Source organism: Furipterus horrens, unplaced genomic scaffold (assembly GCF_987537825.1).
Source record: "Furipterus horrens unplaced genomic scaffold, mFurHor1.1.pri manual_scaffold_3, whole genome shotgun sequence".
In the NCBI taxonomy this organism is placed as follows: Eukaryota; Metazoa; Chordata; class Mammalia; order Chiroptera; family Furipteridae; genus Furipterus; species Furipterus horrens.
The window spans coordinates 175,247,833-175,275,050 of record NW_028327173.1 but is presented as its reverse complement, the minus strand read 5'-3'; the positions used below and the strand labels follow the sequence as shown (position 1 = coordinate 175,275,050).

General features: G+C 43.8%; 1 protein-coding gene across 2 annotated transcripts in view; it reads right to left on the bottom strand.

Annotated features, from left to right (window-relative positions):
• SAMD4A (sterile alpha motif domain containing 4A) overlaps positions 1-27,218 on the bottom strand; it is a 204,027-nt gene that overhangs the window by 34,911 nt on the left and 141,898 nt on the right. The window contains exons 5-6 of one of the 2 annotated variants that reach the window (XM_090270905.1): positions 12,426-12,689; positions 1,148-1,257 (exon numbers count right to left, since the gene is read on the bottom strand). In XM_090270905.1, coding sequence (XP_090127031.1) covers positions 1,148-1,257; positions 12,426-12,689 — 374 coding nt within the window. The remainder of the gene's footprint in view (positions 1-1,147; positions 1,258-12,425; positions 12,690-27,218) is intronic. The other variant, XM_090270906.1, reaches the window with a different exon arrangement.

Sequence of the window (27,218 nt, the reverse complement as noted above, 5' to 3'; positions counted from 1 at the left end):
GCAATCAAGATGAAAAAACCAGTGGGAGAAGTGTAAGGAAGTTGAAATTAGTGCCTTCAACTCTCTGAGACTGTGCAGTGACTTTGGGTTTTGTCCTGTATCTCAATATTGGTGTTCAGCCAGGCCAGCAGAGGTTAACTGAGGGTACAGAGTGTGCCCTGAGAGTCCAGGGATCTGCTGGGAGGTATGTGTTCAGACCAGCTATGCCCCAAAGGGTACAATCTCCTCTTCCTGCAGGGGAAGTACTATTAGCCTGTTCAGACCATTAGTTCTTTTAAATCCCTGCTCAAAGGAAGCTGAGGTCAATTTAAAACATGCAAATAGCGTTTTAAAGAAGGGAAACAAAGACATCAGTCAGTTCTATTTACTAGAGCACAGCATGGTAGGAAACATGCTTAGTTTCGGGGGTTCTATTGACTGGCCTGGCCTTTGGCAGTCACATTTGGGGATAGGTGCCTTAGAAAGAAGAAGGATTTTTGTCCATTATGGTACACAGAAGGGAAAGAAAATCTGAGACCTGGGCTAATCCCATCTCAATAATTGTCCCGTGTTATTAAAGGTGATTAGGGGAAAAAAAGTATTGTACAACTTACTACAATACCAACTAAGACCAGTCCGAACGTGTTTTTGTACAAGTGTTGGGAAAAATTGAAGTATGACCTGGTGCTTGTGCTCAGTAATTACTAGGACTTTGCTGATTTGCAACCAGACTGGGCAATAAACAGCCAATCATGCTTTCAATCCCCAAACAAGCCCTAGTTGGACAGAGGGAAGGAGGAAAGGAATGCAGAAACATGACACAAGTTCTTGGAGGCCTTGGTCAAATGTTCCACTTCTAGGAGATGCCATTGATTCCCCCCTACACCCTTGAACTCAGTGAGTGCACCTAGGTCATACCTTTTCATAATGCTCTACCTCACCCTCATTTGCCCTGTGGTCACCTGCCTGTCTTCCATTTCCTACTGGACCCTGAGGCAAGAAACAAGCCTTCCTCACCATGCAATGCTGCCCAGCACCTGGCAATTCCTCAAAGAAGACAAGCTACCGGAAAGGCACAGGTATGGGTCCCAATAAGGTCTGCCTTGGACTTGCACCTCAGGCTCCGCTCGGGGCACCTTCCGAGGGGGTAGCCCCATGAAGTACATACCTGAGCCTCCAGCTGGCACTCAGTGAGGGCCATCATCTCCTCATAGGTCATCTGGGAGAACAGCGCAGCGTACTTGTGCAGGCGGAGGCTTTTAAGCCAGGCTGGAACATCTGCGGAGCAAGATGCGCAAGAGGTGGGGAGAGAAGTTGAGAAGGCACGAGGAGAGACGACAAAGGGTGTGGGAACAGAGAAAGAAAAAGAGGGTGATGAGCAGAGGGAAAAAAGAAAAAGAACTTTATGTTACTACTTGTTTAATTTTGGTGGCAAATTTGGGGCTTAGAAGTCTGGGTCTAGCCCTGACCTTCTCAGCCCAGCCCTGTGGAGCTCCCTTATTCATTTTATAGATCAGGGGGTTGTGGACTTGGGGCCCATGGGCTTCAGGGCATATAGGAATTCCCTAAAATTATATCCCAATTTGTGAATCTATAGGTAGTTTTCTGGCAGAGAAACATCCTTAGGTTCTGCAAGATTTCCGAAATGGTTCATGACCCCTTAAAATGGCAAGGAACCACTTGCTTTACCTAGACTACTTCATTACTGATTTGGAAAGAAGTAACTTAAAATGTTAAAACTACATATGATGAATCTTCACCCTTGAGGCACTTTCTTTCAGATCTCCACATGCTGTTTCCACCACTTCTCCAATGAAAGGAAAACCAGGCAGCTGTAGACATGCCACGCCCCCACTTCCCAGACATGGGTGGAGCTGCTGTCATTCTTAGCCTGACCTTTCTCCTTCCTCCCTATACTCCCATGGACATAGGGCACCCTGGACTCCAAAACCATCCACTCTACTGTGTGTGTAACTGCTGACCATTCTCCAAGCTATGGAATTTATCTGGATATGCCTCCGACATTTTCCTTTAATGTCAACCACACATATATCAGGATTTGAAATGTCCAAAGATTGGCTAGATCATAGAATAATAGAAATTCCAAAATGCACCTGAAATAAGCCCCAATTTTGGGATTCTTGAATTAGGAAAATTAAGTAGTAACTGTGTAGAAAATCCACAGGAGGATTATTACCTTGCTAACTAAGTACAACCAAAACAAACTGACAAGTCTCTAGAATCATCTTTGCAAAGTCTCTAGAATCATCCCTCCCTCCCAACCCGACTCATTCTGCAGATGGCAAAATTAAGTCATTAATTCTAGATCACAGAGTATGTGGTGAAATGGGGACTAGAATTAGGTCTCTGGAGCCCTAGTTTCTTCCTATATTGTATCAACTTTTTGCAAAATGAGGACCAAATGGCTTCTCAGCAGGGGGGCTGAATAAACAGTGACTACTAAGTACTCTGAAATACTGAAGCTTTGGTAAAGGTTATTCAAGCTTTCTATAAAGTATTACCCACTACTAACCATGTTGATTACAAGATACTGTCAGTTGCTAAGTGCTTTATTCTGGGCACTGACAGAGATCACAAACACTACAAAATAAGTGGAAACCTAATTTTTTCAATGTTTAAAGCAGTTAACTGGGGTTAAGTAAATAGAGGCCTGGCCTGCTCTAAAATCAGGCCCTGCCTCCCCTTAGGGGAACCAAACCTAGGTTTGGGGAATGCGGGTACGGGTTGATCTCCTGAAACTCAAAATTATAGGAGGGGAGGGTGGCCTGGTGAGGTTACTTTGTGATTTGCAGAAATGTGAAGGCCAAAGATGGAGAATTTTTTGAGAAATAGAATTGTATGTACAATGAATGGTATTTTAAGAACAAATTCAGTCATCTCAGGCAAGAAATCACTTGCTTCTGTGCTTGGAGCCCTTCATTCTACTGTGACAAGTGGATGCCCTCTGGGACCATCATTAACCACAAAGAGACAGGTCTTCCTCAGGCACACAGTACCAACCCCTTACATCCTCCTCCACTCAAACTGTGACTGGATCAAGAGTCTAGGACAACCCAGACCAGAAGGTGCCCTCCCTCCTGCGATATCCTGCAGCTATTTTACCAGACTTTATTCTTCACCATGTTTTTGCTGCTGTTAAAACAATGCTCTACTTCAGCAGAGAGAGCAGCAAATAAATTCTCTAGCTTTCAGGCCAATGACATGTTGCTGCTTTGTTACCAGGCTTCATGTTTGCTATTTACATCATTGAAAAGCCCCAAGCTGTTGCTCAGAAAACTCAATGATCATGATTCAGAGGAGTCCGGGTGACGCAATGCCCCACTTGGCCACAATTCTTCACAGAGGAGTATGGAACAACCTCATGGGTCAAATTTTCACCGGGTACCCTATAGCCTAATCACACGAAATCCACTGATGATTAAACAGAGAGAATTCCAAGCTACTAAATCATGTTGCAAACTGGATGCTTTATAAGCCAAGTGACAGTGCAGTGTTTTGAGTCAGGGAGAGTGGGGTATAAATCTTGATCGGCAAGTCTCAGTTCAATTAGTGCTAGTTCCTTTCTATAAAAGTATTTGACAGCCAGAATTACCCTGGTTAGAGAAAAGGAAAAGCCTGCCTCACTCATTTAGTCAACATGTAGGTCATTGGGAGTTGTTTTCCTAGAAAAGGTTCCTACACAACTTCCGAGCATGGAGAATTAGGCCTTCCTATAGTGTTATTTCTGGACATGTTCACGGGAAATGTAAGCTCTCCGTGGCTCTATAGTCTTAGATACAGGCACACATTGACTCCGCTTGGATAGTAAGCATCTCCATGCCCTGTTTGGTGCTGTGTGCTTAAACACCTCTCCCTTCCTGCAACATGAACTGATGAACAAAGAGAGGAAATCCCAGTTCTCAAGAACATAGCCTACTAACCTTCACTCCCTGGTTGGCGGCGAGGAACCTTCCTTTGCCAAGGATTAAAACAAACCACCATTAAGAGGGAAACAGACCAGAGAACTGAGTGCCTTCCCTATTTGACTCCTCCCAAGCCAGGAATTCCAATGACTTGGATGCTAGATTCTGTAAGATGTTGGCCAGAAATGAATTCTAACTAAAAATCAGGTCCTTTCCCATGGTTCAGATGCCACATGGTTGGATGCAAAGCTGAGAACCTAACCTCAGACCCTCCTTTTTCATTCTGCAAAGCTGTGGCTATGATTGGTAGACACAGACAAGCAAGGGAGAAGCAGGGGTGCTTCCTGGAGGTGATATGTGACTGAAGGTGTGCATGCCTCCAGGGCTCCCACCTTTGGCTGGTACACTGCCATTTAGCTTCATTTGGGCTGCTTCTGATGGACACACCAATGGAGATGCCACACTAGAAAGTCTCTTACGCAGTGTGAAGGATAAAGATGTTTTGCTCTATATTGGGATGACTTCCTTGCCAGGTATGGGCATCCTGATATATTGACTCACCCAACATTTATTGAATGCCTAGTATGGGGAGTCTGCGAAGACATGCCCTTGCCACCAAGAAACTTTTAATATGGAGAAAAAATTACAATAACTGCAGGACTAGGGCCAAATCTACTCAAAGTTCTATGGGAGCACGGAACTTTGCTTGGAGTGAGGGATAGCTTCACAGTAACGGCAAAACTGGAGTCACTGGGCAGACTGTACTGGGGAAGCCATTGCAGGAAGTAGCAACCGTATATAAACAAAGCACACAGGCAAGAGAGCATTCAGGGTCAAACAAATGCTTGGGTGAAGGACAGAGAATGGCTAGGCACAAGGTGGGGCAATCAGCCAGGGGTCAGATGACGGAAATCTGTAATGCTGGAAAAAGGAGCATAGACTTCATCTTGTGGGCGATGAGAAGCTGTTGAAATCTGAGCAGTTGAGGCTCAGTCAGATGAGTCTGTCAGAAAGATGATGATGCCAATGGAAAGGCTGGGCTGCAGGATTGTGAGAGTGGAGTCCAGGAGAGGGATCTAGGCTCTTGGAGATGGCTCGGGAGGGCAGTGACAGAGGAGAAAGAAGGGAAGTAAACCGACAGCACTTGAAGATCAGGGAAGAACAGGGAGTCAGAGAGAGGAAAGAGCCTAATTAGGATGGCTCCTTTGATTCAGGTTTGCGGAGACAGAAAACTCAGGGGAGCAGCAGGTTCTGGGTGAGAAGAGAGAGACGGTGAGCTCCACTTCAAATCAGTTGAGTGCCACTGCCATTTGTCAGCCAGGTAGAGAAGTCAACTGCTCATGATTTCTGAAGAAAGCTCTGAGTCAGAGAACCATATCCTTGTCAGTAGCACAAGGCGGATATTTTGTGGTGAAAGTGAGTGAGATCACTCAGGGAAAGAGCATGAAGTGAGAATAGAGGGACCCGGGGGGAGCCCTGGGAATGCCAGCTTTTAGAGGAAGGTGTGGGAAAAGGAGCCCACGAAGAAAACTGAGAAGATGAGGCCAAAGGGCAGGAGGTTTCTGAGAGAAAGCACCACCATCCACGCCTCAGTGTCCATCCTTAATGAAGCACCTTCTAGATCTTTCTGCAGTCCATAGTGGTTTATCCTCTCATGGCTGTTTTTGATAATAGTGCTACACCCATCTTTTATATGCTCTGTATTTACCCGCTGATCTTTACCAATGGGATCAAGTTTCCAATTATGCTGACTTCTATTTCCCTTTTTGAGTTTGGCTGAATTGGCTACATAGAGGCTTTGTGGTGCGGGTAACAGCTCACTCAGAAGCTAGGCTCCGGTTGGAACTTAGGCTGCTTTCCTCACGTGCCTGCTGTGGGAATGGCCACAAATATCAGCCAGGTCAGCAGGCCACACAGTGTCTTCCCCACCAACAAGGAGGCCCCACACGAGAGAAGGATGGGATCGATATTGCTGAAAGGCCTAACATGGGAAGCAACGTAAAGGGCAGGGAATAAGGCATCCTGGAAGAGAGACACAAACAGCCTTGTTCTCCACAAGAAGCCTCACCTGTGGTGGCCCTGGCACCTGTAGATGGAAGAGAAACTCCCATTAGCCACAGAGAGCCAGGCTAATCTCAGACAAGTCTTTTCCAAGATATGACTGCTGCAGCCTTGGTCTTCGAGGGAGACAAGAGGAAAGCCAAACTGAGGGGTAAGAAGGGACTAACTCTTCAGTGTTGCAAACATTCCTTTCTAGAATGAAGAGCATAAGTCTGGCAACACCATCATGATTACTGAAGACTGTCTTCAGTTTTGGCCAGAGCAGAATGAGGAGCCCAAGTCTGTCCCAGCCTCTGAGCCAAGGAAATAAGGCGCCTTGATTTCCGGTCCCTGTGGAGCTGTAAGCATGCTCCTTGGTCTTGGAACATGTCCACGGTGGCCTCCAGGAGAGGTTCCATGCTTGTGGGGAGCATGTGTAGGTCTTGGAAGGCACAGAGGTGACCTACTTTGGAGTAAAATACCCACTTACAAGGGTTAGATACAGACAGAGAAACTACATTTCTCCTCACAGCTTCCTAAGTGATGTTCTGTAAGCAGCCTGCTTTGCATCGTTAAACTGTGGCTGGGTGCCACATCAAAAACTGCCCTCTATGTACCGGCACGGTCCTTACAGCATAGCACATACCTGGCAAGGAATGCTGCCTAGAAGTCTCAGGACCTTCAGAATTTGGGAGAAAAAGAATACATAATATAATATATTCCTCCCCCCCCCCCAAAAAAAAGAATTTGGGAGAATCTTGGGGATTTGCTTTTTAAAGACATTATGGCTCTCAGCCTGTCTGAGAAGAGGTAGCATAAGCCTGAGCCCGTTAGGACCTATCCGTGTAGGTCATATGTTGGCATTTGAGAATAAAGAAAGTAAAGCAAATTTACTAAATCCTGGCCTCTAAGTTACATGAATTCAAGGCAGTGCCTAGAAAGACATCATTCAGAAAACAGTGACTTGTTCCCATGACCCCCATGCTGAAAAGCGTCCCAGACGCATGTGGAGCTATGACACTCCCACTCCATCACTCCCCTTTATGACCCTCAGAAATGATGTATTCACAACCTTCTCACAAAGGCTCCTGATGGTTTCCTTTTTCTTATAAAAGATCACAGTTCTCAATAATTTTCCTAATCTCATTCTGGGACAGGCAAAGGGTCAAAGGTCATAACTGAAAATGAACTCAAAACCCCAAAATGGCTATTTCAGAATAGGCAATATATTTCCTTTGCTATGGAGATAAAAAGTTTACATAAGTTTCATCTAAAACAGACTCCTTAGACAAGGCAAACTGAGCATATTTTAGTAGTCACTGGTCTCCTCCGCTCTTAATTGCCATGTTTCTATTTAGGTTACTGGAGCCAAAGGTTTCTGTAACAGTTTCAGTTATGTCTATATTTTTGTACTAACATAATACAACACATCAAGGTATGCCTGGTTAATGTTAATTTGTAATATTCAGGCTGAAGATCATATCAAGAGAAACAGACTCCCAGTCTCTACCCCTCTCACACGGACAACTGCCATGAGAAAGTCTCACTCTTAGGGGCCCAAAGCTATGGAATGAAGTCCTCCCAGATTAAGTTCACTACAGATAAGCATAATGTTTACACCTTGCAGGTGAGGAGAGAAGCCAGGGCTCTTAAAAGGGTGGGGCCAGCAGAGAGCATGGTCCACTGTGGTCCTGGCTGGCACACCTCCATTGGAATGTCCCACACTAACCCTACCCCACTCTTTCTTTTCCTATATACTCTTTGCTGTAGATGACACCACGGGCTATGCAGATATCCCAGGCAGAACCTTGGGTGTCATCCTAAATTCCCTCTACTCCATCACTGCCTATATTCCATTAGTGTACATTTATTTCACCACGATCCTGTGAACACACTCCTTTGTCTGCACCCTCACTGCCAATTGCCCAGGTCCAATTCCATTTTCCTCCTCAATTACCAAAATATTTTCCATCCTTCAGTTGGTCTCCAAATCCAGAACCGTTGTCCCCTTCTCACTTTGATACATCACCTCCACACCACTGCTAGGGTCCTATTTCTAGCACACAAATCTAAGCAGGTCATTCCACTGCTCAGATTCCTTCAACAGCTTCTACCAACATCAGGATACAAGACAAAACCCTTCATGAAGCCTAGCATCTGGCCTTTTCCTCTCCAAGACCCCTTTCCCATGTGTCCTTAACACTCAAGCCATAGCACCTACGTAGCCACGCTGCCTCATGCTCTCACACTGGCTGTTCCCTCTGCATCGAGTGCCCTTCCCTCACCTTCTCCATTTGGCTAACCTGTAGTCGTGCTCTGGGACTCAGCTTCAGGCCTCTCCTCCTCTGGGAACTTTCCTTGACTTCCCTCCACTTGACTTGGGGCCCTCCTTGGTACCAGCCCGGACCCAAGGCAAGTCTCTAAGACAAGGCATTTTCACATCTGTGCACCTGTACCAGGTACCTGTTTGTTTCTCAAGTGATGGTCAATCCCTTGAGGCTGGAACAATCTCTGTCACCTCTGTCTCCCCAGCAGCTAGTCCAAATCCTCTCTCATCAAGTGCTCAAAAAAGTCAACTGACTTGAATGAGGACAAAAATGAAACTGGTTAATCAATCTGTCTTCCCTTCTCTCTGCTCCCATATAACACGGCCACAACCCATCAACAGCCCCGGCCTTTTGCTAAGACTTTAGTTGCTGGGTTTCCACCTTTCTGAGGACATGAGGCTAATACAAGGGCCAAAGTGTTTATTCTACCAATGGACTTCTTTTTCATATTTTCTCTTCTTTCCAGGGAATTATGAGAGTGTCTTTATTTTCCCCTCTTGGCCACCTGAAGGCTTTGCATGAGAGAAGAGGTAAGAGAGAAGGTTCTACTCAAGTGATGCTAAGGGAAAGGAGGATATTATAATTGAGTACTGACTCAGAATCTAGAATTGTTCCCCTGGGATAAGTCACAGTGAAGTTTTTGCAAAGAACAAGGACAACTGAATTTAGAAACCACAACCAGCATATTTAGTCCAAACATGTATAAGCAGTAGCCTCCACAGGGACTGTCAAAGGGGGAACTTTCATCTTCCCATTCAGGACCTCACTTCTGTCCACTAATTTCTAGTTCAGTAGCTGATCCCATTCTTCCCTTGGCCTGAGATATTCGTCTGAGATCCCTGCCCCAGGGGCCAGCCGATCTGTGCTTTGGAGCTGACTTAAACCTTCAGGGTGGGTATTTACTATAAAAGGAAAGACAAATCAAAGCAGGCAGATGATGTTAATCCTCTGAGAGCAGGAGTTGGTCTGCTTGGGAGAGAACTTTGTGAGAATCCCTGGCAGGGAGTGCTGACACGGAGACAGAAAAAGGGCAAGATCGATGTTTGTGAAAAAATAAAAAGAGCAAGAATGCTGGGCCGTGAGCTTTATTTCACACTTTTGACCCGCGAGGCACATTCCTAAGGGACAATTCATAGCCAAATCTAGCTACTCTGTCTAGATGAAAAGGAAGAAATGGATGAACACAGTGTTTTAGCAAGGTATGCACAGCTGTTGGCAAGAACGATGAATTCACACTAAATTAAACTCAATTATGGTGACTTTTAATTCTTTTCCCAAGGTGTGGGGTGAGGGCTGACATGCATTCCCTGGAGATTTGGAACACCTCCAAATTCCATTATAGATTCCTTGTTGTTCTCATAAACGGGGCGTTTATAAGTTTGAAAAATAGCAATTAGATGATAGCATCCCGAAGGGGACCGGCACGTCGCATAAAAGGGCTGACACGCCTGCCAAAGGGCCTGGTCACAAGAACGAAAGAGATGTGGATCCGAGAGGAAGTGCTGGCTCTTTTTAAAAGCACTTCATTGGATTTCATATTTCATTTCTCAGAAAGTATGAATTAATTTGGAAATTTAAACCAGCATCTTCTCTTGGACCTGGGACTCAAATGACACACTCCTGGAACAGGCTTGTTAAGGCTGCTTCCCTGGCACTCTCCTGGGGGGCCACTCTGAGCAGTGGCCACCCCATGAAGGCAAACATGTCAAGGCAGGGCTGGGAGAAGGGGTCCTGGGCTGTCACAAACACTGGGCCCTGACTCTGGAGTGCTGCTGTTTCTGGGTGTGGACGTTTCTGCTGCGTGGCCTATCAGTGGAGCTGCAAATATACTTCTCCAACAAATAGAATCCTTCATTGTCTCTCTCGTTCCTTCCTTCCAATATGTTTTGCCCTTTTAGTTTGCTCAGGGCTTTATACTTTAAATCCCAGTCCAGTTCAGATGGTCAGCAGAAGGCAGACACACAGAATCATCCAGTCACCAAACTGCCTGTTTTCTGGACACACCCCTCAGGCTGATAAAGAAAATTATGGATATAAGATCTTGTCTATGTCATCTTCTGACTGAAGAAGCTCCAAGGAAACAATTCTCATGAATTCTAAAGGAAGGGATCAAGGAAGCTTATCCAGTGTACAGAATATTTCTCGAACATTGGAATATTTTGGCTTTTACTCTAAAAGAGGGATAGGACACTTATTCAATTTTTCTTTCATTTATTTCTCTTTAAAAATGTGCTCTCTACTCACATCTCATCTCAAAATGCCAGCACACCATGAGCACACCTGTGCCTCCTTTGAGAGAATGTCTAAGGTGTGCATAAGGCTTCAAAAAAATAAAAAAGAGGAAGAACAAAGAAAGAAAAAGAAGAAAGAACAGGAAGTAAAAGGGAGAAAGGAAAACAACCGCCCATAGCCAGGGCAATGGGACAGGCATTCCTTCCTGGGAGAGGTCTGTACCCTGGTGAACGGCCTTCTTGCTGGGCCTTCCTCACCGTTCAATACAAAGGCCGAGGCCTCCTTCCCACAGTTACCAATTAGAACCACACATACAATTTCCTGGAAACATGCCATCCAGACACCCCACTTTGCTTGGAAAGAAGCCAGTCCGGAGCAACGGCTGCCTCTGCCTCCTTTGGTCCCTCAGGTGCTTCCATGCCCCAGTGACGGGTGCCCCACTGGCTTACCGAAAGCATGGCTGAGCCTCACCTGCTACCCGTCACCTGGGGCTCAGCTGCTTGAGTACATGATCATGTAGCAGAAACTCAGAAACGGGTTTTGCTAAGTCTCCAAAATTAGGACACACTTCCCTGAACACTGTGGGAGAGAAAGAAGACACACATCCCCTTCATGCCAAAATGAGTCACAATTTGTGCTGCCTGTAAACACCTTTAAAGACCCACTGGTATCGCCAGAGAAAGACATCAGGACACATCCCACTTGCTCTGGGCACTCAGCACAGGACCCACGGGGGATGGGGTGGGATGGGGAGAATACAGGCCCGAGCAGCTTCAGAGGGAGGGTCAAGGCCTGCACAGGGAAGCGGCTTCACGTCAGCTTCATTCCATTTTCAGCCTGGTGCTCTCTTACAACTGGCACCTTTCTGGGCGGTGTGGAATCTTTCTGGGCCAGGCTTCCGTGACAGGGAGGGGACTCGGGACAGAGCCTCCTCTGCAACCACTGACCCTTTTCAGGGGAAAGATCAGAGAGAGCAGAAGCTCGGGACTATGAATGCCAGCACAGAGACGCTGTCAGAGCTTCCCCTGAGCAACCAGAGCCCCAGAAACATGACTAGTATTGTTCCTCCAGCTCCAATTGTTATTAGTGTGTCTCTGACGAGCATCTTTCCCTACGGACTTCCCAGCCCTTGAATAATTGGCATCTAAAAATACAGAACACATGAATCCTCTTTGAATCTATCATGAGTACTTTGGAAATCTCTATCTCCTGATGAGTAATATCTTTAGGACAGGGTAGATGTACAGGGCAATGTAGGAACATTTATTTACGCGGCACAAAAAGCCTTTATCATCTGTATGCAAACCTGTTATCAGGCTTAAAACACTGTCAGATATTCCACTGGTATTTTCATATCCCTTCAACAGATGCAGAGAGAAGGGTTGAAAGCTTTCTTTGGATATCAAAGGAAAAGGGAGAGAGAGAGAGGAAGCACTACTACAGTTCTGCATTAAGAAAGGTTTTAAAAAAAGATCCTGTGGTTTGTTTTGCTAAATTATGGATGGTTCCCTGGCCATGGCAACACATGGCCAATGAGCTAGAAGGCTGGAGCAGCTCAGCATCTTTACAAATAGGGCAGGCTGAGGAACGTACGTGCAAACAGTAGATCCTGTCAGCGTGGGCTGTGACTCATTTGACTGTCTGCAAGTCATTGCATTAAAAAAATAAAGTAATTAAACAGGGCGCTGACCTCCCTTGCTCTGGTTCTTGCTTCCCAGGTTTTGGCAAGAGGCCCTGGAAGGGGAATCCAAGCCCTTTCCTCCACGATCAACCCTGGAGCTCCACAATGGATGGGTCCGGTGCATAGGCCTGGGGAGTGGGGGGTGGGCTCCTTTGCTCTTGCTGACTCCCTCTCTTTTTACCCTTCTGCCTCCAAACACAGGGAGGAACTCTGTTCCCAGTGGTTTCTCATCCAGACACTCACCTTTCATACCACTACCTTCTTCTTGGAATGTGTTACGAGCAGTGGTCTGATCTTCTAAGTGTTCACTCCCACCACTTCCTGAAGAGGCTACACTGCTTTGTGGAGACAGGGGGGCATGATCGGATGGGAGGCACTGGGGTCCTCTAGCTCGCAAGTCCTCATGAGACATCCATCCATGTCCTAGAGGCTGGTTTGGCACATTCATGGGTGGGGTAAGGGACACAGATCGTTTCAAAGGGCTGTGGTGTGCCTGGCCTGAGAGAACTGGAAAAAAAAAATAAAATGAAATAGGTTATTCCCCCCCCTTTAGCCTGGGCCACAGAAGAACCCACAATACCCCTGAGAGATGCCACTAGCTGTCTCACAACTCCATCCGTGGTCACAGAGGGTGACTACAGGCCTGGCCTGGTCCTTCCCTTTGGGGTGGATTAGAAAGATCCTGTCTGGACCTCATGAAAGTTGGGTTTCCCCAAGGAGGTGACACCTATAGCACCCACATATGGGACCTTAGCCTTTGTGGTTGGGATCTGGTTTTAGTCCTAATGCTAGAAATCAGGATTCCTAGGTAGTAGCAGGCCCCCATAAATCAGGAGAGACTTGACAACCTGGCAAAGTGGCCATCTGCCAAGAGAAAAAAAAAACAAAAAACGTGCTGGACCATTTTTTAAACACACAATAACCGATATTACCCATGTCGTTAGGGTGGACTTCCTGACCAGCAGGGATCTCTGCTGGGCTGAACTAGTAGAAGGTGGACTAGTCCTTCCAACCAGGAATCAGGGGGACTATCACCTCTGAAGGGGATGCAGGCTCAGCGAGCACCCCAATTCTAACACGAATCTCAGGGAATGGAACACTGGCAGCTGTGTGTGAAAGGGTCGATTCTTCCTTCCCTGTGGCTCCACAGGTTAATGCCAAACTTTATATTGAAAACACTTCCAGGTAACAAGGCTTTCATTCAGAAGCCAGCGGGGTGCTCGCGGTGAGCTGGGAATGGTTTTCAGCAGCATGTTCAGCCCTTCCGCACAGTGGGCAACATCTGCGCGGCCCCCTCTTTTAATTTCTTTTCCAGAAAACTAGGAAAAAGCAACAGAACTCACATAACTAGCCAAATTAAATTGAGGTCATTCAAGGGAGGGATTTAACCAAAATCAACGCTGGGAAGCCGGCGTTACCCTTGGTTGGTTTTTCTGGGTGTGTAAAGTGACAACTTTACAAAAGAAGTCTGTTCGTAACATTCTCTCAGCGCTGGTTCCTGACAGGTCCAGTTTATTTTGACTGCCGTAGTACTAACATGGAATTAAGCCACATGCGTTTTTAAACATTTTTCAGGGAAACCATTAAGTCCCATCTCAGGCTCTATCCCCTCCAATGAGGTTTGCTCACCCAAGTCCGGACTAGCCCTTCTTTGCTGGTGTGAATCTTTCTGTGTTTCATTGGAAGCAAACCGACATCCCCATGAAGGAAGTTCTGCTTTTTGTTAAACTGCATCTCTGGTGGGGCAATACCCACACGCAGACCTGGGCAACAGATGACCTTGCCCCCACTTAAAAAGATGGAACACCAGAGCCAAAAAAAGGCTGGGTGTTTTCAAAATGTGTGTTTGGGGCAGTAGTGACCAGCTGACATTAACCAGGCCCTGAGAGCAACGGGCCCACAACTCCATTGTCAACATTTCCATTTGGCTTCGTGTGGCCAGAGGGCAGCCCTGTGTATGAAAGGGGCATGAGCAGAAGAGTTGGAGACTTCTTTATTAACAAAGAAAGGGGGGAGGGGAAAAGGGGCTGCCAAGTTTAATATTGGTAATCTGAAAATTTTCTGATTTGAGTAGAGTCTATCAAAGGCAAGGCATTATCATCTAACTTAAATATATGTGAAGGGAACATTAAAAAAATTTTGGACCCTCACAGGCTGAAAGAGCGTGTATTTCCACTAAATAAACTAGGGAAGAAATTATTTTAAAAGGCTCTCTGGAAAATGCATTGCTACTTGGTTGGATCAGAATTAGCAAGAGAAAAAGGGGTGGGGGGGAAGCAGGAAAAGAAATCAATAAATAAAAAGGAAGCAGCAGCAAAAATAAAGAGAGAAGCCAATAGGAAGAAAAGCCAGACATCGAGAAAATCCATTTCATGCTTGTCTATGTACTTATATAAACTTGGGTAGGCTTTTGGGGGGCTACCTGAGTGCTGGTACATTTCAGCTTACACGTCTGCTTTCTACTACCTCTGCAGCCATTTCAGAATACCTGGTGAATGCTCTGAATGGTGCCAGCCAGGTGTGCCCTAAGTGGACATGGGGGCTCCTCTTCTCAGCCAGCATTGGAGTGAGCTCGAAACCATAGAAACGGGCCTTGCCAAAGACAGAGACGCAGCTGGGAGCTGGAGGAACCCTTAGTACCTGGCCTGGTTCGAAGTGATAACTGAATCTATAGCTATGGGTGTTAACACTGCTAAGATCCTAGGATGCTAAGAACAACACCACATGTAAGTAGTAACTGAATTCCATTATTGGATGGAGCCAATTTGCTTCTTTCCAGGTAAAGTTTTCTTAAGGTCCTTATCACTGATAGGCACCCTACAGGAAGCTGTGAATATCCAAGGAATCCACTGGCTTCTAAGAATGGGACTAAATGTTTACCTAACTTAACAGGACTTATAGGGATTCATTCATTAAAATCTACACCCATTTCCTCATATATTTCTGAGCATGATGGAAGTCACAGGACGTATGGTATGAACTTGGCCTCTGCCTCTAATAGAAGATCAATTATACCTCAGGTGCCAGGGCCTTTCCCCAGTGACTTTCTACTAAAGGTCCCCCTTCCTGTCTAAATCATAAAGATCCTCAGAGCCGGCACCAAACTCAGAAATGCCCCCTTAGGATCAACCTGCCATAGCAATCAAGCAAACTGTCTCACACTAAACTTGTGATCTTCAGAGAGGGCCACGGAGTTAGAGCCAGGCTGGACCCTACACCTAAATCAAAGCATCATGCTGGGGCAAATGTGCGATTTCTTTAAAGAGAACCAAGGCCCCGAGGCAATCCAGGCCTGTCTACCAGTGGAAAGGAGACTGAAGCAGGGGGCTGGCAACCTTGGGGTGAAGACAGATCTTCAGCTAGAGGTAACAGTAACCTCAAAGCCAATTCCAAGATTACTGTGTGTGCTGGCGTACTCTGTTTGGCACAAAGTGGCAGAGGGAACACTAAATGCCATGGCAGAAGAGTGCAGGAAAGTAGGTCCCACGGTGGTGGAATTACAGAGGTGGCCAGCAGCACAGGCTTGATGGTTGCCCCGCTGCGCCACATTTTTTTAACCAAAAGAACTCATCTGAAGTGGTGATAACAGAGGGTGAATTTATATTCAGGCAAAAATAAACAAACTCTTTTTCCTATGAGAAGGGAGGAGAGAGAGTGAAGAGACACTTCTGCGCAGCTTTTCGGCTCCACGGTAGCTGCCCCAGAGTGACTCCAGCTAGAGGTAGACCTTTGGAATGTTCTCGCTTGCAGTGCTTCATTCAGATTTAAGCCACTTCAAAGTCATAGATAAACAATGCAGAACTAAGTACACCTTGAAAAAAAAAACCTCAGTGTAGACTAGTAATTGGCAAGTTGCAGTAGAACCAAGGCCCTAAATTCACATTGCATCTGTGACTTTATAAAGGTGACAATGAAGGGCCAGTGTGTTTTAGGGTGGATTCATCAGATTGAAAACCACACTAAAAATTACTCAGGGAAACAAAATCGTGCCTCTTTCGCTCTGGAAAAACTGAAGCAAAAACTTAATATTGGGTATAGTATAGAATCAATATTGCTTACATATTTAGAAATCTCTACAAGAAATTCCAGGCATGTATACATGTATGTACACATATGCATGTACATGTATATATGTCAGTAGAACACTGTAATTTTGGGGACACTAATAAATTCAAGTGAACCAAAAATAAACAATAACCAATGAGTAAGTTTAACTTGAATATGAAAAGGCAGCTAAAAACAATGTGCAATGCAAGTGCAGAGGGTCTTATAACCTGGCAGTAAAGTCTGTCATGGTGTCAGGGCCAGGCAACTTCTCTGACCCCATCAAACCTTATGATTTCTCTTTCATCTTCAAGCATCTTTAATGTAACTCCTTTCAACGTATTTTTAGGGGAAAATCCACTACCTGGCTCTGGGTTCTGTTCTTTTAAGTATTTTCTTGAAAGCCTGGAAATCTACTTCCCATTTTCTTTAACCAACTTTGACTTCTGCCTCAATTTGTAATTAGTAAAATAAAATTTAGGGAACAGCTTTTCAGGATATTTACTGCTCTTTTAAGAAAATTAGGTATAGCTACTTTTTTTCTGCCTTCTAAGATGACAAATAAAAGGGTCTGTGGAAATAAAAAGGCTTGGGAAAGTGGCCCAACTATCTCCTTGGTTCACCGTCAGGGTAAGTATTATACCTCACTGTCAAGGAGGGAAGTGATCCCCATAAGCAAATAGCCCAGACAACTGATACTTAACTCTTACACCAAACTCTATCCTAACAAACTTTAATGGAGATCTTTTAAAGACACATTACATATTTTTCTGCTCTCTTTAAATCCATACATTGAATGCAACATATGCTTTAAAAATTATTGTTATCAGCATAGATTCATAACATTTTAGAGGTGGAAGCCCCCTGAAAGACAATATAATTCAGTAATTCCCAGGTTGTGAGCTGTGGGTCCCTGGGTTGGAAAAGGCCCCCTGCCTTGTTAGTAGATAAAATATTGTGCTATCAATGGTTTTTGCATGTATGTAAAGACTATCAGAATTAATAAAATATAAATTTAATGTTGCTTAATGTATACTTCTTTTTGTCATTTTTAATCAGCAGATTCAAAGTACAATCGCAGGCTTAAAGTTCTCTGTAGCCTTTCATGGTTATTCTATTTCCTCAAGTTCAGTCAACCATTACTTCTCATTGCCACCATTGTGCAGTTCCATCTATTTCCAGACTTAGCATTTTGTTCTAGAGTCTAGAATCTAGACTGCTGAGCTGACTGTTTTTTAACAAATACGGACATTAAGTATTCCCATACTTCTAATGTCATCCCCTTTTAATGAAACCAAATAACCTGTCTTCCCAACCCAAGCCTGGGTTCTGAACCCTCATCAGGACCTTATAAACTCAGCCATATAGACATAATTTGAAATTTTAATCTTTTTCTTCCTAAGCTAGTCTCCCAATTTCTAACTTGACAAGCTGTCCTTATTAAAAAAAAAAAAAAAAAAAACTTGTGCTTTGTTAATATTTCAAATTCTAGGTGCTCAGGTGATAGAACTCAATCTGATTGCTAGCACAACTAAACTTTTCAAAAAGAAATTCTAATTTAGAGCCCTGGCTGGTGAGGCTCAGTGGATTAAGTGCTGACCTGTGAACCAAAAGGTCACCGGTTTGATTCCCAGTCAGGGCACATGCCTGGGTTGCAAGTCAGGTCCCTAGTTGGAGGCATGAGACAGGCAACTGATTGATGTATCTCTCACATGTCTATGCTTTCCTCTCTTTCTTCCTCTCTTCCCTCTCTTAAAAAATAAGTAAATAAAATATTTTTTTAATAAGAAATTCTAATTTAGAGATTTTAGAACGTAGCATTTGTATATGATTTTAAAATATTACCTTAGAATTTCTTTCCTCAATTAAAAGGTCCTGGCCAGTTCTCTACTCTGGTGATATATGCTGTGTGTGTCAACATACTAAGAAAAAAACACAGGGAATATTCTACATGTATGCTGCTAATGGTACATTTTAACAATATTTTCTAGACCAACTCTCTAAAGAAATTCAGAAGTACCAGTACAACCTTTGCTGAATACAGCAATCTAAAGGCTCACAACATATACTTCTTAAGTTTTGCTTCTTAAGTTTTGCTGCAGGATATGGCTTGATACTTGTCCAGTTTAACGTAGAAAAAGCTCAACACATCACCGAATGCAAAACAGCAGCTATTGGTTCACAGTTATTGAGGGAGTGTTTCTGCTCATGCCCTTATGTTCAGGCCTGCTCATCAAGCACCTTTCAGGTTCCATCCCAAGAATTCTTCAGAGAACACCAATTTCAGAGCATCAAGGAACTGCTACTAAAGGCTTTCCATGTTCAAAGAGTAGAGTTCTGCTAACACCATTTGTATGAATATTCCAGGCATTTGCTTTAAAAAAAAACTGACATTTTAGCAAGCTCAGTGGTGAAATGGCATTAGGCCCCGATTCCTCTTCTTTAGTTGCTTTTGTGGTACCATAATCAGTAATCTGAGGCCCTGTGGTAGGAATCTTTGGGGAAGAAAAGATTAATAGGAGTGCAAGAATACATGAAAAAAAAACAAAAAAACAAAACAAACAAAAACAAAACCAGAGTACTTGATCAGTGATATCATGCAATAAAAGACAAAATAACACCAGTCACATTTATGGTCAAGTACAGATTTGTGTAAGGGGGTGGGGGGAGGAAGAGTATTAATTACTAAGGTTAAAATTAACATGCTCTGCCTTCACTGCTTCAGGGAATAGATTAAGAGCAAATCTGGAAGGTTATATGCCTCAACTCTGCATGCTTGCTCTCTGCTTCTTGTCCAGAGGTTTGGAAAATCAGTGCTCACATCTGGACACCAGAAGATGACTTCCCCCACACAGCTTCAGACTCCACCTCATTCTGGGGGAAGAAGAGAGAACATGCTACAACGCCAAGATGTGGTCGGTGGACGGGGTGTTCCCGACAAGCCCAAGAGGAAGCCACACACTCTGGGAAGGGAAAGTGTACACTTGCTTGTGCAACAAAGCAAAATAAATGGAGACTCTGGAAGAGAAGAAAGCCGCAAAGAACATCACAACAAGGCTGACAAATGAACACAGCTTTCCCCGTTAAATCTCATCTCCATAGAGTATTGAAGTGAAAGCCTTCTGGTGCCGGGGAAAGTACCTGAGAGGCTTTTCCAATAACCTGAGTCCTTGTCATTGGTGTCAGCTCTTATTACTTCACAGACGGCTCAGCCTTTGGGCAGAGCCAAGATGTATGCTTCTGCCTTCACATTATCACGGAAACATTTGGGCTTTTAAGAAGCAAATTAGAATGTTTCTGGCAGACTTTTATAGCTGCATTAATCTTTGATACATTTCATTTGTCCTCTCTTGTCAGTTTCTATAATGGCAAAACTGGGTGTCATCCTGTAGAAAACCTACTTTAGATAACTGCTGTTTAATGTCATTATTTATGAAATAAGTTAGACAAGAAGCCAATATATATACATTTTATAGAAAACAGCAGAATTTTACTCACAAATTTAACTTCAAAACAAGCAACCCTAAAAGGAAACTGCCCAAATCCTCTCATTCCATTCTATCAAAACCAATGACATCAACTACGGAAGTAATCTGACACCACTGAAGCAGATGTTTAAGCCAATCCAAGAAACTGTGGGATCAACCCAGCCATTTCTGAAGTTCCTGTGTATTGGGTAAACTACTTTCCTGCATTATGTTTCTTTTCACCTGTAGAGTTATATCTGTATGTACTTAACCCTTAGGTTTGTCCATGGAATTTCTACCCACATAGAGAGTGAACAGGTATCCAGAAATCACCTTAGACAAAGCTACAGAATTGGAATCATTTTGTTGATGACACCAAGTCAGAAAACAATTGAGTCAAGCAAGTGGCCAGGAGTGGATTTAACTGTTTATTTCCTTTGTCTTTTTCCAACTTATCTGTAAAAATGCTGCAGTCACTGTTTAAGGAAGAGAGATGGTGGAGATATTCAGAAAGCTCGGTGTTTGAGGACAAAAGTTCCCTCCTACCCCTTTCTAAAAAGATAATTCTCAAATTGTAACTTGTGACCTCAGCTCACATGCCTGTCCAGGAAGTGCTTCTTAGGTTTACAAAATGCAATGCCCACCCTGTGTTTACCAACACCCAGGCTGCTCACTGAGTATGAATACCAGCAAAGCAATCCAAGTATGGAACTGCAAACAGCCAGGGTTTCATGGCCGAGCAACCAAGGCCCCCTCAGAGCATCCGTCTCAAGACCACAGCTAGAGCCACTGAACAAATCATCAGCGTATCCTTTGACATCTAGATACCACTAGCAGCTTATGTCCAGAGAAGTGGGTCAATCACTTGAAAGGGGCTAACAAAGAATATTTTAAAACCTTGCCTCCTAACTCCCTTCTTGAGCTGAAATCCAGGCAGTCTTCACAGATGCTGGAACTTAAAGATTCCCAGATAAGAGGGCAAAGGGGCTCTTAAATGTAATGGCACAGAGTAGGCAAGGACCGGCATCATCAGAAGATGCATGAATCCTACAGCCATCAGGGTCTCAACTTAGTACCAGCCAAATACAATGACTCGTGCCAGGATTTCTCTGAGCATGAGACACTGAACCTTTGCCTCGGTCAAGCAACATTCATTTCTTCTCTTCTTTCTAGTGTTAAGGGAAAGTTATAGCTAATTGGAAATGCATTATATAGTCCTGACTAATTCTTAACTTAGTTCCTTGATAGAAGAATGAGCGCTGGAGATTCTCAGCACTGTGGCTAGCAGTCCAATTTACTGATTAGCGAATTGATTCTTGTTTTCATTAAAGCTTTCGATCTAAATGTCAACTGTAACAATACCCATTAATGACCATTCAAAAAACCATAACTTGAGCTTACATCGTTAATTAGGAGACTTTTCGTTGTTGTTGTTGTTAATTAAGAGAAACTGGATGGTTTAGGGTCTCCTGGCTTCTTAATTATATTTTATTGAACTACCATGTGATTCAAGACAAGCTATAGAGACTTCGCAAACTGGCTTTCCCTTCAACTTCAGTCTCTTCTCAAATTCTAAACTGTCACAACCTGACCCCGTGGGTGTTGGAACACCGTGAGATTGGTCTGTGTTTGTAAAATTGATTTACTATGGTCTGTAATTACACATAACGATTTGAATGTTTGACTTGGCACCACATTTTTCATTTAAACCATACCGTTCTTCTCTACCCCAGAGAAACAGCATTTACGTAATTGCTCTCAACTCATCTACTTGGGTATTATAAATCAGTCCTGGAATAAAAGACTTCCAGAGACACTGCAGGCATGAGGTTCCTGGCATAATTCAGCCCCCAGGACTGGTCTAGTTTAAGAACAGGCTCAGACAGCATGAATTTCTTATTGGATATGAGGTGGCAGGGCTATCAGGAGCCTTCGGATTCCAGCAGCAAAGAGAAAAGGCTGTTGGCCTATCAGGAGGGCTGGGCTGAGCTCACAAGGCCAGATCAGATCCACAGGTCAGCACCGTTTGGCTCCTTGTCCACTTCTGGACCCTCCTTCACCTGTCATACAAATTATAGAGTGTGTGCTCCTTTGCAACATGTCTTATATACCCTTGATCCTCGTTATTCACAGAATCTGTATTTGCAAATTCATCTCTTTGCAAAAATGTATTTGTAACCTCAAAATCAATACTTGCAGCATTTTCACGGTCATTCATGGACATACTCAGAGTGGCAAATAATTTGAGTCCCTGATGTACATGGTTCCTCACTGAGGCTGAACAGATTCTGGCCTGCCTTCTTATTTTAGCTCTCATGCTATATACAAATGTCCTTTTTGAGGTCTTTTTAGTGCCCCACACGTCTAACTTTGGTGTATTTTTGGTGATTTTGCTGTTTAAAATCACATAGTGCTGCCCTGACCAGTGTGGCTCAGTTGGTTGGGTATCATCCCTCAAAGCGTCGGTTCAATTCCCAGTCAGGGCACATGCCTAGATTACAGGTTCAGTCCCCAGTTGATCGATGATCTCTCTAAAATCTATATTTCTCTCCCTCTCTTTCTCCATCCCTTCCCCTCGCTCAAAAAATAAATTTAAATTTTCTTTTAAAAAAATGGCATCGTGCTGAGGTGCTGGCTAATGTTACTAAGTGCAAGGAGGTTGTGATGTGCTTTACAGAGTAAATGGATGTGTTAGATTGCTTTGTTCATGCATGAGTTATAGTGCTGTTGGCTCTGAGTTCAATGTTAATGAATCCAACTATATCATATATCTATATATAAAATGTCTTTAAACAGAAACACACATAAAACAAAGTTATGTATTAATCAGTCGCTAAAAATGTTGAGTCTTGCAGGAACCTAATCCTCTATTTCCCCCCTAGGAACAATGATTCAGTATTTTCAAATTTAGTGTTCGAAGTAACTGTAGAGAACATAACTATTGCAAATAATGGGAATCGACCAGATAGATAGATAGATACAAACTCTTCATTCCACCTCCCATTCTTGTGACATTTTGTCACATCTGCCGTATTTTTATTTTAGGCTAGTGGTACTCAACTTTGGCTGGACGTTTAACCTCCTTGGAGCCTTTAAAACATCCTGATGCTCAGGCCTCATCTTTGACCAAGTAATTGGAAATCCCTGTAGTGGGGTTGAGCATCTGTAATTTTAGCTGTCCCTGAGTGGTTTTAATGGCTAGCCAGTGCTGAGAACCACCGTCTTAGACTGTCTTCTTGCCTCGGTGTTCCTCCAAACTCTGTCCCATGTCCTGGACGTCTCAAACTTCCCCAGATCGGCTGCTGCTGCTTCCTGGTCTGAATAGCATGCCCCCAAAGATTAGAGGCATCTTGTTCACTTTTCAAGTGGCTTTTAACAGACAACATCAAAATTGCTTTTCCCACCCATATCTCATTTGCTTTGGGTTCACATGCAGAATTCTGCTCAGACTGTGCAGTCCAGGATTTTATCACTCTTGCCCTGCCCTCCTGGTGAAAATAAATGGTATTTTTTTTTGTCCCAGAATTCCACCCTACACAATACCTAGGCGTAAATTTCTAAAGACTGCCTAGACAAATATTTGGTCTTTAGGGCAACGGTGTCTAACCTCTTGCTGCAGCCAACCACTCTTGCAAAGTAGGAAGAGTGAGTCAGCGGTTAGCCCAGGCCCCCTCTCACCATGAATCGGCTTCAGAAAGCTCTGAGTACATTTTCTCTTAGTCTGGAAACTCAGTTGGTGAGAGCATAACTGATTTACAAACAGCAAAAACTTGTGCTCTAGATCCATGGACCAGCAGTATTGTCATCATCTCAGGGCTTGTTAGAAAGGATGGACTCTCAGGCCTCATACCAGATCTACTGAGTCAGGATCTACATTTTAAGATCCCAGGAAATTTGTGTGCACATTCAAGATTAAGAGCACCAGCTACACATCCAGCTCTGACTTGCTGGCTGGACACTTGTTCTCTTGATGTTGGGGAAGGCATCGCCCACAACAAAAGCAGTCTATTGAAGTGAGAAGAATTTGGAATTTGGGTTGGAAGTCATATAACCTTTCAGTGCCTCAATTTCCCCCATTAGTAGATATCAAAGCCTACAGCATGGGATTTGGGAAAATATCAGAGTACTTCATGTATGTGAAAATGTTTTGCACACTATAGTGCCATAGAAATATTAGTCATTAGCAGTCAGAGTAAGAATAACCCAATATAAACCAACATTGCTAATGGAAAAATCAACTCAAAGTCCTAGCCAATCTAAGGACATTCATGGAGCATTTTCAGCATATTATGTGTGGTACAAAAAATATCTCTGCTTACCTATTAGTGTTTCCCAGATTTATAAGAGATGAGCTTTCCACCATGATCCGTCACACCAAAGTCAGTGCCTTCTGCGCTCTATCAGAATCCTTATCTATACTGACCAACTCTCCTCCACCCCCCCACCAGAATAATCTTCCTTTGATTCAGACTCAACTTGGTCTCTCCCCTCCCCCATTTTAAGTGCTCACATTGCATTTCTATTTTCTGAAGGGTGAAGGTGTGCAAATCACCTTCTTTTCTATGAAATTTCAGTGTTCAGAAACATCTAATGAGAACTTCTCTTTGTCTTGACATTGGTAAGCAACACTGACAGCCCAAAGTCCTTACTGAAGACTGTAAGTACCTCCCTTATAATCAGAAATTTAAGTTAAGAATCTATTGTGTGGGTGGGTGACATTGGGTTCTTCACATGGAAAGCAAGGAGTTGGAATAGATTAAATCCATTCATTCATTCATTCATTTCTGAGTGCCCATCACGTACCAAGCTCTAAAAGCTGAGGGCACAATGTTAAAAAAGCCATTATAGCCCAGTGGATGATCTCTCAGCCCCTCCCAGAGCCAATCTTCTGTGATGTTATTTATTAGCATTTTTATGCAGTGCTGTTCTCATTTGGACAAGATATTTCCCCACATTATTTATTTCTCCATATTTTTTAAGAGTCTGCCTTGTAACACCAATAGAACAGCCAGCCAGGGTGTCAGGGTGAAGGAGCTGCCAGCTGCTCACCACAGGCTAGATTCTGGAAGAGGGAAGGCACTAAATTAGATCATTCCTCCCCCTTCCTGGCTCAGCCCAGTGCTCTCATTTCTCCTGCACATTTTAGGCTCTCATGAATGTGTAACTGAATGCTCTGTCTCCTTATTTTGTTTCCTTTTTGAACTGGGGATACTATACTGTTGTTTCCCCAGATGTAGCCCCAAAGACCCATCCTTAAAGACCACCCTTCCTGGTCTTTTGTCCTCTAAAGAAGAGGCCATGTGAGACTAGGCACAACATTCCCAGCTACTATTGGCCAAGTACGGATGCATATCGCTCCAGGTAATTCTCATCTAACGCCTTCTGAGGTAGGGACTCTCATTATTCTACCGCCCCTCCCCGCCCCCCTACACACATTTCACAGATAAGAGGCTGAGGTGCAGAGTAAGGGGCCTGTCAAAGATCAGACAGCTAGGAAGGGGCAAGAGAGAGCCTGTTTCAAAGTCTAAGGTTCTCTGACTTTCAGGCCTGGGTTCTTAAGCCCAACATCACATGCCGTTTTGAGGCAGAAAGGACTCTGGGCCTAGACTTTCAGCCCTGACACTGAACTCTCAATATCCAAAATACTGAGCAAGTCCATTGGCTCCTCAGGGTCTCAGTGTACTTGTCTGGAAAACAGGTAAAATAATGGTAGTACCTCTTTTTCCTACCTCCCAGGGTTGCTGTCGGTCACATGCTGCCTGTGCCATCCATCCATCCAGCCAGCCAGCCATCCAATTTTTCTAAGCATTGCCCTTTGCTGGGCATATGCTGGGCACTAGCAAGAATGATGAAGGCCCACTAAGATGATGTATGAAAGATACTTTTGAAATGAAAAAATGTAAGCTGTTACCTTCCTAGAGAAAGAGTTCAGGCTAACCTCCTTATTCATTCCCTCATTCAACAATGATCATCTCTATGCACAGGGCATTGTGTTAGTCACTAGGGCTACAGATGCCAAAAAGAGTATACAGTATTCCTTCACTTATCGCGGGTATTACATTCTAGATGCACCCCCCACCCCATGATAGGTGAAAATCCGCGAAGTAGGGACCTTACATTTATTTTAGTATTTATATGTATTTTAAGGCTTTATAAACACACTTATAAACCGTTTCCAGTCCCTTATTAACCTTTCCCACTCCCTTATTAACCTTTTCCACTTTTATAAACACTACTTATGTTCTTAAACATATTCTACACTCTTAAACCTATGTAACTTTAACAACATATGTACACAGTACCGCAAAATCCCATGATATAGCGAAAAATCCACGATAAATAATTAAATACAATATTTTTAAAAGTCCCGCGATACAGTGAGGCCGCGATAAGTGAACCGCAATATAGAGAGGGACTACTGTGATAAAAGACAGGACTGCGCAGATGCAAACAGTACCTCCTGTCATTTATTAAGCCATCACTTTGTATCATTTAGAAGCACACAGCAGCTGGGAGCCATAAGGCAGTGTTAATATTCTAAGTAACACTTTTCATGAAGGTGAAGAACTGTTGAAGGAAGTAAAAATGTTAGGTGATTTCAATTTCACAATTAATTTGTCACAGTATTTCAAGGACTAATAAGAACTTTTGAGGAAGTGGTAATGCAGCAGGACCAAGATGCCTCTCTGAATTCTGGCCCTCCATGTTAGGATGACAGTATCAGGGGAAACATATGAAAGTCAAAAAAGTTATTCTCAGCCCTGGCTGCTGTGGCTCAGTGGATTGAGTGTCGGCTTGTGAACCAAGTGTCGCTGGTTCGATTCCTAGTAAGGGCACATGACTAGGTTGCACGTCAGGTCCCCAGTTGGTGGCGTGTGAGAGGCAACCACACAGTGCTGTTTCTCTCCCTCTCTTTCTCCTTTCCCCTCTCTCTAAAAATGAATAAATAAATAAGTAAACAAACAAATAAATAAAAAGAATACTAGAAAAGAATTCATTAGTTTAAAAAAAAAAGTTATTCTCTCTTGCTTCTATGGTAAATATGCATGTTGCTCCCTTGCAAGTTGGCTATTCCATGCAATGATTTTAAATCCATGGCTCTAGGAGCATGAAGATTCTCTATAACTGAATCTGCAATCACCTGCCCAACCACATGGAAAGCATCTCTTTTCCATTCGGGCTTTCCCCAGATGGCTCCCGAAGCTGGTGGTTTTGGTCCTGTGTGGGTGTTCTGAGGGCAGAATCAAGCAAGCATCTGTATAAAAAGCCAAATCAGAATCTTTTCATTTTAGATTAAATGCTGGAGGAGCAGCAGACTTAAGAGAAACAACCAGATTTTTTTTCCTTCAAAAATGTAAGATAATCATTTGATGTTCCCCTAAATGAAAAGCTGTGCTTCAAGAATGGCTCCTCCTGAAACGAACACTGACTCACCCCAGGTGCTCAGTGGGTTGGGCACTGAGCTTTACATTCCTGTATTGAGCCCTCAAGAGAACTGGCAGAGAGCGATGCCAATGTTTTACTG